A 12,736-nucleotide genomic window follows, 5' to 3' on the forward strand; every position below is an offset into this window, starting at 1 on the left:
GGAAAGCCTCACATACCATCACACACTATAGGCTCTATCGTGTTCCTCAGTGAGTGAGTACGCAGTGTATTTAGAATGCCAGCCCAGAAAAATAAAACCTCAGTTTTGCAATGTAACACATACAGCCTTTTGCGTCAAAATTGTCTTTGGAAGATATTTCCTACATCAATGGCAAATATTTGCATGAAAGAGAATTAGGAAGAAAGAAGACAAGACTGAAAACCCAAGCTTGTCAGGAACTGGCTCTTCAATATTACAAAAGAATTTTGTGAGGTAATTACAACCTATTCATCCACAAAACAGGATACATTAGCATTATCTCAGCTGCTTTCCCAGCAAACTAACACAAAGGAAAACTAAACATGCTTAAGCTACAGCACTACAAATATTTCTCTACTAGCTCCCGTTTTCTACAGGGAGAAATTGACTTAAGTTAATCATTACGTCAATAGGCGATACAGTATTGCCTCTTTGAAAATTCTCTTAACGTGTGGAAGCAGAAAGAAAACCTGTACACATTGATTTTATACATTACTGCATTAACACAGCATTTTTTAACCCCTAGGAATAATTGCACCTTAAGATTCATCTGACCTGCATTATGAAACTTTCTGGGCAAGTTGGCATCCTATTGGTTGCAGGACTTGGCTGGCTAAGAACTTTACAGTGAATCTCTTCTGAACCCAACAGCTGCCCCCCAACTACAGATGAACCCTGGTTCATGGTGCATTCCCTCTGCAGAAGGTTTATTCTGAGTCCAGCTCTCCTCTTTAATAGGTCCCATGTCCTTAAAGAGCCCCTGCTGCAACACCTCACATCCCAACCACCCAACCTTGTCCCATATTTCCACACCCAGTTTGCACATTCTGGGGCTGGATCCCCCTAATTCTAGAACAGTCATACGAATGGTGTCATCACAGCAGAGGAATGGCGCAGTCCTTGGATGGCAGCATAGGGCCCCTGCTGAAAGTAGTGATGGTATCGGGGCATGTGGAACGAAGGGAACGTTGGGCCACTCCCTTGCATGGAGCTGGCAATGGCCGATGGGGTCAGAGGCATCCCGAGTCGGCTATATGGTGGTAGAGAACCCTGAATGGGATGAGGAATGGGTGTTGCTATGGATGCTGTGCTGGTGCCAAGAGCAGTCAGGGACTGTGGGTGCTGAAATCCAGGAAAACTAGATGAAGATGATACCCAGGAGCTGAGAGACAAATTATCGGAGGTTGTAAAGGCTGACCCTAGAAGGAAAAACAACTCATTAGCTTGGACACTTGATTTCGATGTACAAGTCAAGAATGAAGTTATCTGTGAAGATAGCTTAATTTTCAAAAAATACTGAACCCATCTTCAATTAAAAAAGACAAACAAACTTGCCAAACGGGAGGCAAATCTATGTTTCCAGATAAGAAGATACCATTTACATCCTGTATGGAAATGCAGCATTGGTGTTGGTAGAATTCTCGCCTTTCATGCAGGAGGCCTGGGTTCAATTCCTTGTCAATATACCCCGTGCACAGCCACCACTCATCTGACAGTGGAGGGTTTTACATTGCTATGATGCTGAACAGGTTTCAGCAGAGCTTCCAAACTCAGATGGACTAGGAAGAGCCTGTTGATCTATTTCTGGAAAATTAGTCAACGAAAACCCTATTGATCACAATGGTCCAATCCTCAACCAATCATGGGGATGGCACAGGACTGGGCAGCATTTTATTCTGTTGTGCATGGACAGCCAGCTAATAACAACACTGAAGAGAAAAGTCTCTAAATGGAAAAAAGATATAACTCATTAGATAACCTGCATACTCCCCAAAAGTGGCTAAACACTGACTTGGAAGAAGTATAGCCAGAATGTTCCTCAGAAACAGGGATGGCAAGACTTCATCTCACGTACTTTCAACATGTTATCAGGAGGGATCAGTCCCTGGAGAAGGACATCATGCTTGGTAAAGTAGAGGGTCAGCAGAAAAGAGGAAGACCCTCAATGACATGGATTGACACAGTGGCTGCAGCAGTGGGCTCAAGCATAACAATGATTGTGAGGATGGCATAGGACCAGGCAGTGTTTCGTTCTGTTGTACATAGGGTCGCTATGAGTCAGAACTGCCTCGATGGCACCTAACAACGACAAGGAGAATCCTTTTTCTAAAAGTGTTTGATTCTAATAAGATATTCTTGATGTATGTAGAAAGATATATCCCCTAATTTTCAGATTATATAATGGCTCTTCGATAGTAAATCATGGATAAGGAACTACTGACTCCTAACTCAAAGGCTCAATGTCCTTTTACTGGAAAAATAAGGCCACAAGTAACCTTCGGGCAGTATAACCGTTTAACACTCTAAGGCAAAATAATAAAATTTGTGAGAAGCAGCATCAGGACTATTCCTTCCTAAGGAGGCTTCTGAAATACTTGTCAACTTCCTGCCTCCATTCTCCTTAGGTGCTCTTGCTATCAGCAGTCCCATAGCCCCGAAGCTGTCTTACCTCGATTTTGTGTGGTCTGACTCTCATCTCCCAGGACATCCTCTTCTCCTCCGTAGGTACGAATGGGTGAGCGGGCGTAGGAATGCTTTTGAATCAGGCTCTCCACACTTTCCCTAGGTTAGAAAGTGACATAGCATGAGTAGACTAAAAAGTTAAGCGCTCAGAGAGAGAGGGTCTTAAGGATAATTTACTCTGCAGTAACAACATTTTCCCAGACACGAGGTAACTAGGGAAAGAAGACATTCAAAATATGTCCATTTATCCTATTGTAAGCTACTCAGAAACATGAGCTCAGAAGACAAACTCAAGCAAACAACTGCAAAGGGCAGAGACAAGCCTCTGAAATCCCACAAGACAAGGGAGCAATGGGGTGAACAAAGAACTATGAAACCTGGCCACAAGAATATGGAGTTTAATGATGGGGAAAAAACAGTAGGTGAATGAATTTGCTACAAGAAGCTGCAATGAATCTTCTTTCTCGCTGACTTCATCAGGTAATGAATACAAAATAATCAACTGATACAAACTTCATCAATTCCGTATCTGAAGAAATGCTGGCAAAAAGTTCAAAATATCATTAGTCATTAAAAAAAAAACTAAAGCTCATTAACAAACATAGCAAATACGTACAGGCTGTAACAAAATGGATAGTTTGGATTGTGGAGAATTTGAGACCCTTACTGCTTTATGAGTGGAAATTTCACATAAAAACCTGTGAAGGAAACATAAATGGCCATTAAGGAATTTAGGTCCCCAAATAAATTGGTACATTGTCTTTGTAGATGGTCTTCCACTAGCAGCACAGTCTATAAATCAAAAAGTGAGGTGAACTTTAAAAAACAAATTATTTTGGCATTGGTCAGTTTCACCTGCTGCTGTTAAAAAAAGGTTTTTTTTTTAAAAAGCCAGCAAGATTTTAACCAAATAATATCTGCCAAAAATGCAAGTTCATAATCAATTAGCTTGCATTGTATGTATTTCCAGAAAAAAAAAAAAGTTGCTGTCCAGTCTATTCTGACTCTTGGTGGCTCCATGTATTGCGGAGTAGAACTGCATTCCTTAGGGTTTTCAAGGCTGTGACCTTTTAGAAGCAGATCACCAGGCCTTTCTTCTGAATTGCTGTGCCTTAAAGAAAAATGCCAAATAAACCACCAAAAGACAAAACAAAAAACACCAACCAACAAACAAAAAAACTGTTGAATGAGGAAGGAAAAATCAAATACTAAATTTCATACTGCGGGGATAAGGAAAGCAAATAAAATGTCATAACTTCTCAAAATACAACTTCTGTCAATATTTCATATAGATAAACTAACAATCTGTAGAATAATACTGTCTAAATCATGGTGAATTTAGTCTTGTAGAGAGCTTATACATTCACATAGATGAAAGCATTTCATCATATTATATAGCACGTGTATGAGGGCTTAAGGGTATGCCCAAAAGAAAAATTAATTCTACCATCTTTCAATTTACATCTTTGCTCCCAAAAGATTTGAAAATAACCACAGAGTACCACCACATGTAGTGAAGATGATTGGGATCAGGCAGAATGTAGATCCAATGGATTAATGTACTGCTGTTAAAAAGAATGAGGCCATTCAACATTTATTGGCATAGAATTATCTCCAAGACACAGTAAGTAGAAAAAGTGAACTACAGAACAGTGTGTAGAGTATGTTTCCATCCGGGAATTGAAAAAAAAAAGGGACTATGTATGTTCCTGTTTGCCTGTATATGCATAATTTTTGACCCTGCTCGCTCCATCAGACTGTAGAGCTAAGGTCTGGGATCCAGCAAAAGCACATCTTACACACAGGCATTGGATGGAACAATGCTTTACACATAGAGAACAGACAGAGTAAGGTCAGCTTCAATAGTGGCATTGGTCCCCTAAGGCCAGTGGGGTCACTCCCCACAGCCGATGCAGGGCTGGTATTCCACACACCCCCCTCTCATGCTACAGGGGAAGGACCCCGTTTCCTCCCCACCTGGAACACATAAAGAAATGGGGTTGGCCAGGTGCCATATGGCATACATGTCCACAGAGCAGAAGGTTTACTGTGTACCCAGAGCATGGAGGGAGGTTTCCTGACAAAGAGAAGAAATTGGAAAAGAGAAGAAACTCAGTTCCCAGCCTTCATTATCAGGGAATGCCCTGGGCCCAAGGCTTTTGATTAGGCAGTCCAAGTGGAAGTCAGAAGCAGGCATAATAGATTGCTTTCCCAGCAATAATATTTCCAAAATGATGCACAAGAAAATGTATACAATGGGTTGCCTCTGTGGAGTGAAATAGGGACCTGAAGGAGCAGAGCAGTGGTTCTCAAGCTTGTCTATACATTCGAACCACCTGGGTTTTTTAAAAACAAATAAAAAACTGTATTGGGGAATAATTAACATTTTAAAACCAGCACATATTTAAAGTGTACAATATGGCAAGTTTGATATATGTATATACCAGTGAAACCATTACCACAAGCAAAATAAACATGTTTAACATCTCCAAAAGTTACCTCATTTTCCTCTGTAATCCCTCCCGGGACCCCACACTGACCTTCTTCCCTAGGAAACCACTCCTATGATTTCCATCCCTGTGGGTCAGTCTACATTCGCCACAATTTTATATAAATGGAATCATACTTTATGTATTCTTTTTTCATTTGGATACCTTCATTCAGCACGATTATTTTGAGATTCATCCATGTTGGAACATCTATCAACAGCTTATTCCTTTTTATTCTGAGTAGCATTCCATTTTATGGATCTATTATAGTTTGTTTATCCATTCACCTGTTGATGAGCTTTTGAATTGTTTCCAGTTTTGGAATGTTACAAATAAAGAAAGCTGCTCCAAAAATTCATGTATACTTTTTTTTTTTTCATTTTAATGGCTATATGCTTTTATTTCTCTTGGGCAAATACTCAGAAGTAGAACGACTGGATTGTATGGTAGGTGTATGCTTAATTTTTTACAGAAACTGCCAAACTATTTTCCAAAGTGGTTGTACCACTTAGCATTCCCACCCGCAGTATATGAGAGCCCCAGTTCCTCCACATTCATATCACCACTTGGTATGGTGAATCTTTTTTAACTGTAGTTATAATTTGTACTTCCCTACAAAAAAAAAAAAAAAATTTTTTTTTTTTTTTTTAATGACTAACAGGAAACCCTGGTGGCGCAGTGGTTAAGAGCTACAACTGCTAACAAAAAGGTTGGCAGTTCGACTCCACCAGGCACTCCTTGGAAACTCTATGGGGCAGTTCTACTCTGTCCTATAGCATTGCTATGAGTCGGAATCAACTCGACAGCAACAGGTTTGGTTTGGTTTTGTTAGTGACTAACATATTGAGTATCTTTTTATGTTCTTATTTGCTATCCATATACCTACTTTGGTGAACTGTCTGAATCTTTTGCTTAATTTTTTAATTAGGTTTTTTTTTTCCTTCAGTTTTGAGATTTCTTTATATATTCTGAACACTAGACCTTGTAGGATATATGATTTGCAAATATTTTCTCTCAGTTGATGGCTTGTCCTTTCATTCTCTTTTAAAAGGCAGAAGTTTTAATTCTGATAAAGTCCAATTTATCAATTTGTAATTTTATGGATCATGCTTTGGCATCACATCTAAAAATCTTTGTCCTAACAGAAGACCACAAAAGTTTTCTTCTATTTTTTTCCTACAAGTCTTATAGTTTTAGGTTTTACATTTAGATCTATGATTCATCTTGAGTTAATTTTTTATACATGGTGCAAGGTACAAACTGATGGTCATTTTTTTGCTTATGGATATCCCAATATACGTACCATTATGAACGATTACCCTTTCTTCACTGAATTATCTTAGCATCTTTATAAAAAAAATAAGTTATCCATATGTGGATCTATTTCTAGACATTCTCTTCTGTTTTACTGATCTATTTGTTGATCTTGACACCAATACCACATTGTTTTGATTACCGCCCCTATAAAAAAAAATCTTGAAATTAAGTAGTATTAGTACCCCATCTTTTTCTTTTTCAGAATTCTTTTGAGAAGTCTAGTTCCTTTGCATCTGTATAAGAAATTTAGAATTAGTTTTAGTTCCTTTGCATCTATATATGAAATTTAGAATTAGTTTGTCAATTTCTACAAAAACATGTCTACTGTAATTTTGACTGAGATTATATTGAACCTCTAGATGAATTTGGGGAGATTGGACATCTTAACAATGTTGAGTCTTTCAACTATGAACCCAGTATATCCCTCCACTTCTTTAGGTCTTCTTTAATATCTCTCAGCAATGTTTTGTTGCTTTACATTTACCTGAAGCAAAGTCCCTCCTGAGAAACTTCAAAAAATTCCTAAGTCCCAACTACAACTCTGACCAATTAAATCACAGCCTCTGGGGGTGGGGCACCCATTGCCATCAAGTAGATTACAACTCAATGGGACCCTACAGGACAGAGTAGAATTGCCCCATAGGATTTCCAAGGAGCAGCTGGTGGCTTTGAACTGCCAACCTTTTGGTCAGCAGCTGAGCTCTTAACCACTGCACCACCATGGCTCCAGGAATGGGACACAGGCTTCGGTAACCATTAAATCTCTCCAGGTGATTCCAACGGGAAGCATATGTGAAAGGATAACTGAGCTTGGCATAGATCCTAATTAATCAATTGGCATATATTTTAATCTTTATATACCCACACTCTGGTAATGTAGAACTCCAACAGCCTTAACTGCTGATGTCACTTATCAAGCACTTAATTAGGTACAATACTAGAGAGTGACTTTGCCTTTTGGGGCAATTTGGGTCATTAATAAGATAGTTCAATGACCTGAAGAACTCCTAATAAAATATCAACTATAACACACATTGAAGCTGATATCCTTTAAGTTTAAGCCAAGTGTTCTATTGTTACTATTTAAAATGAACTGAGAAAAGAAAAGAATTACGTGGTAGTTTTCACATGAGGAAGGAACCTGCTTTAATACCATAGAAAATATTTTCTCCTTGTATAGTTACAAAGGAATGGGCATCAGTGGGCCCAGATTATGGATAGTGCATTTCTAAAGGGCCTTCCTCTTCCCATACAGATGCATAGAAGTTGCTAAATTCAAGCATTTAAGTTCACATAAGAGTGTAGCATCTGCATCTTTAAAAGGGATGGAAGATCATTTAAACATCTTTCACATACACGCAAGAGAAATCATTTTCTAAATAACACAATGAATCATTGCCTTGTGAAACATTTTGCTTTTCTGTAAGACATCCATTACATTCACTTTGTCCTTGGAATAGCACTGGTATCATTACTTATGCTAGTCTCTAGGAGGGGAAAAAAAGGGATTTTATCGAAGTGATTTACTTGTGTCAGGCCTGGAAGTGAACTGAAAGCAATGGCAGTTCTTACATAAAGGATGCCATAATCGAATTATTGCCTTTTAAGTGATTGAAAACAGTGGTGCATATCAGGGCCATCTCCTCGAAGATGTTACAAAGAATAGACAGCCCATGTTGTTTACTTTCAGTCTAATCCTCTTCCAGACAAATGAAAAGTGCAAAAAATTTGTTTAGGCTGGAAGCCTATTGGTGAGCATTTCTAAAAAATATTGTACCCTGAAAAATGAGGGATGACTCAACTAACGGGTTCAGTGATTTAGATATTACCAGACGTGACAGTATCTTGTAATGTTCATTTCTGTTATATTCCAAAGCTAGAACTGTAGTTTTAGCAGGCTTACTTTGGAGTTAATAGATAACTGAAATGGACCATTATTGAACATCTAACATTTAAACACTAAATCATTTTTCTAGGCACAAAGAGTACCATGCCTTAAGTAATCTTTAAAAAAATCACTTCTGAATTTATAACCATCTCAATTCCAGGAATAATATACATGTCAGAGGCACAATCACAGCCAGAAGATGGGCAAGATGGAGGAAAACTACAATGATTATATTGTTCTGTCAGAACGCTCAGAACCATTGAAACTCACTTGGAAATATTTGTTCAAGCTCTAGACAAGCAAAATCAAAATACTCTACCGGTATTTGAACCGACTCCCTGTCTTAGTTATCCGGTGCTGCTATAAGAGAAATACCACAAATGGATGGCTTTAACAAATAGAAATTTATTTTCTTACAGTTTAGGAGGCTAGAAGTCCAAATTCACGGCACCAGCTCTAGGGATCCACTTTTCTCTCCGTCAGCTCTGGGGGAAAGTCTTTGCTTGTCTCTTCAACTTCTGTTTCCTGGTTCCCTGGAGATCTCCATGTGGCTTGGCATCTATCTTCCCCCCTCTTGGCTTGCTTGATCTGCTCCTCTTATATCTTGAAAGAGACTGACTCAAGACATACCCTACACTAACCCTGCCTCATTAACATAACACAACTCATTCCCAAATGGGATTATACCCACAGTCATAGAGGCTAGGATTTACAACACGTATTTTGGGGGGATACACTTCAATCCATAACACCGCCATTCCTCTGTCTTTGAAACAAAAGCACAATTTTCTCAAAGTCAAAAATCGAAACCTTAATTTTCTTCTCCTACTGTCCTTTGCAACAATGCTGTAAATGATGTCCTTCTTTTACTGAATTTTTGAGCTCGATGGTGATTATGTGTTTACACAACCATCTCTGCTACTAAACTGCAAGCTCCTGGGTGAGGGAAAGAACAATGCTTTCTTTCTCCAGGCAGTGGTTCTCAGACTTCAGTGAGCATCAGAATCACCAGGAGGTCTAGTTAAACCAGAGATTAAGGGGCCCCACCCCAGAGTTTCTGATTCAGTAGGTCTGGGGTGTGGCCTGGGAATGTGATTTCCAGTGTGTTCCCAGGTGATGCTGATGCTGTGGGTCTGGAGACCACACCTGGAGAACCACTGCTCTAGCGTAGTGGTCAGGAGCATGGAAGCAGGAGCTATCCACTTGAGCTTGAATCCTTGCTTGGCCAAGTGCCATTTGTATGCTTTTCGGCAAACTACTGCGCTCCTCGAGGCCTCTGTTTTCTCATCTGTAAAGTGGGGATAATAATATGATCTAATTCTTAGGGTTAGTATTGATATTAAATTAATTCATACACATAAAGAACTTATATAAGTCGATGGCACACAATAAGTGCTTAGCAAGTACTTACATAATTAACAAAATCAAATTACATTTTTATTTTTGTCAAGATCATGTGTTACAAAGGCTGGTTAAGTAATCATAATCATTTTAGATGAAATTGAGACTTCCAGTCACTATAATTTGCCATGCTTCATTGAAACATTCCTATAATATACAGTGAAACCTGTGAGAGCTGCACTTGATGGAACTGCCTTGTTTTTCTGGGTGTCACAAGTTTTCCGCCACTGACAGGGTGCAATTTTACCACTTTTCTATCACTCTCTGTTAGTGGAAAATACTTGAGTTTTCCTTCTCTGACAGGTTTCCACCTTACACAGGTTTCGGCTTTTGCAGGCTTTACCGTACATGTCAGATAGACAATTAAACAATGATCAAATATTATTTCAATTTACATTATAACTCTCTCTCCTAAATACAGACCTGGGAAAAACTGTATTCATGAAGTTGTCAAATCCCTTAAGACAAAATCTAATTTATAGGAAACAAAATATTTAAACTCGTACTTGCTCATCAGTTTTTTCATGTTTATATTATGTCTTACTAGGTCTTGTAAATAACTCCTTGTCACAATATTTTTCTTAAGATTTATGTAGATAATGTTATAAATTACTGGAAGACAATAAATCAATATTTGCAACTTTCACAGATACTTAATAAATGAAAACTTTAGATAACACAATTTGAGATGTATTATAAATCATTAATTTTAAGAACTGAAATATATTGTGCATTCCATTAGGGAAAAAACAAAATAACTCTAAATCAATCTTTTTAAAAGCGTTCAGGCTTCAGTTTATTTTTTATTTATTTGACTCAATCCTACTGATTTTTCTTTCCAGTAGTAATACACATTTCTGGTTCTATGTTATCATTAGCAACTTAAATAAGTAAACTGTACCACTGGAAGAAAGCAAAAACTATTAAGTTTAGTTTTCTGAGTTTTATGGCTGTGACAACTAAAAGAAAGGCTTATGAAAAGTTCGGATTATCAGCTTCTAAATAAACTTCAGTAAATCGAAAGGTAGGGAGCAAATATCCTTCATGCTATAGGTAGGGAGACAGTCACAAGGAAGAAAGGAGTAGGCTAGTTTTCAATTGTAAGTCAGTTGTGAAGGACTCCACTGATCTAACAGACTCACTTTCTTTTATGACACTTCCAGTTTATACTGTTTTATGAAATAAGTGCTTCCTCTTAGCAGCTGTGGATAAATGAATAACGTTTTAAGTGTAGAAACACAGTTTGCTAGTTAAAGAAATTTTGTGGTGACTCCTATAATTTGAAAAAAAAATAGTAGTTCTGTCAAAAGCTATCCTTTCCATTTCATTGTCATTGTCAGATTACTTTTTACCTCAGATTTTATTAAAAGGCAGATTTTAATCTGGTCACCAGCCGAACTGCACTCATTTTATACTTGCCGGGTATTATGCTAAGCAGGACTTCACTGGAAATAAAAACAATGTTTCTTTCTGTGCAATCACATTTCTTACCAATATCTGAACCTCAATTTCTTCTACTATAAAATGAGGGTATGGTGGGGAACTACTGGGCTGGTTTAGATCCTCTCTAAGTCTATTATGGTCCTGACTATTTATAAATCTATAAATCTATAAACAAAAGTAGCTATTTTGAAAATATCCAGTATTGGTTGTAAAAAACCCTGGGGTCTAACCCCAAATCTCCTACTAACTGTGTGACCCTGGGTAAATCACTTCAGGTCTCTGGGCCCTAGCTGCCTCATTAGTATAATGAGAGGAATAAACTAGGTAACTCCAAAATTTCATTCTCATCTCAAAATAAGTACTCCTAGAAGGCAAAGTTTAAATTTCTTCTGGGAGTTTAAAAGTAAAATGCCAGGGCACGCTTTAGTATGCATAATATATGTTTTTTTCTTTTTATTCTGTATTTGAGAATGAATAAGTTACATCTTAGTAATTAAAAATAAGTTATTTTTGTCTCCACAAGGTTGGAATATTATAATATGTTGATCAATAGTCCCAGAGATAAAAGTTTGACTTCTGTCTCTTTGTTCTGATATCCAAGCAAGATGGTACTCCTGGGTCCTGGCCCTCCAAGCAGAGGAGATACAGATATCTTCTTTCCTATCCTCTCTCAGAAGCTCTGGTCTGCTCCTTGCCTCCTGTTACAGAATGTGTGACCCAGGGGAATACCGCGTCAGTGTGAGCAGGGGGCAGATCCAAGGGGCAGGGACAAATTTTGCTATTTGCCATCCTGAGTATTTTTACTTTCAAGGAACTCGCATCTCACGTAGTGGTTGACATCCAATTTGTTTGTTTTTTTAATTATATTTTAATTTTATTTTGCAGTCACCGCATATTCTACTTTGTAAAAGTCTCCATAATACTCAAATATAGTTGAATTTATAAAATATTATGGGAATCAACAAATTAAGTTATGAGCCATAACAATTTCACTATTCACTAGGCTTTAGTTTAATCTATTTATTTTCTCAGCCTGTACAGTTCCCCCCCCACAAAAAAAATTATAACAGAAAGAATCTTGTCCTTCACTCAAATTGATTCTACTGGTTTCTCCTAAAGATATCAGAGTGATATGAGAAGTTATGTTGATGGTTGTTTGAGTAACAACTATAAGAGTAGACTCATCAGTTCACAACATGCGTGACTTCTTAAGGAACCCTGAATGTCCAAGTTTTCTCTTTGTAAAGCTAGCCAGGATGTGGGAAGAAAGCCCAGATAGGAGTAGACATCTAAGCAGGGAAAGGGGAAGACACACGAGAGGGATGAACTAAGTGCACAAAAACTCACCGCTGAAAAGTCTCAATCTGGATCACACCTAAAGAAAAAATGACTACCCAAAAAATGACTAATATGTCCGAATTTCAAAGGTAAAGGAAGATTTTTAAAGGAAATGCCTCAACTGTAGGACACTTGGAGAGAGTACTGAGCAAGGACTCATTCATTCAGCTCTCCCACTGGGTCCACAAGGATGATGCCCATGACTGTTGTCTGGATGAGACTCATAATGTGAAGAAGTGAAATCTACATAATCCTCCAACTACATTTTGTTCATGAACCTCCTTCTCCCTACCTCTATATTTGTCAGGAGAGCTTTTGACAATTTAAAAATGATTCCATTGGGAAGCTCTGAAGAAGT

At 38.0% G+C, this 12,736-nt stretch overlaps 1 protein-coding gene across 1 annotated transcript in view; it reads right to left on the bottom strand.

Annotated features, from left to right (window-relative positions):
• Positions 1-567: 567 nt before the first annotated feature.
• Positions 568-12,736, bottom strand: part of TBX20 (T-box transcription factor 20) — a 50,190-nt gene continuing 38,021 nt past the window's right edge. The window contains exons 7-8 of the mRNA XM_049893897.1: positions 2,489-2,601; positions 568-1,238 (exon numbers count right to left, since the gene is read on the bottom strand). Of these exons, the coding sequence (XP_049749854.1) occupies positions 898-1,238; positions 2,489-2,601 (454 nt within the window). The 3' untranslated portion in view covers positions 568-897. The remainder of the gene's footprint in view (positions 1,239-2,488; positions 2,602-12,736) is intronic.

The sequence above is a fragment of the Elephas maximus genome, chromosome 8 (genome assembly GCF_024166365.1).
Source record: "Elephas maximus indicus isolate mEleMax1 chromosome 8, mEleMax1 primary haplotype, whole genome shotgun sequence".
NCBI classification, from domain to species: domain Eukaryota; kingdom Metazoa; phylum Chordata; class Mammalia; order Proboscidea; family Elephantidae; genus Elephas; species Elephas maximus.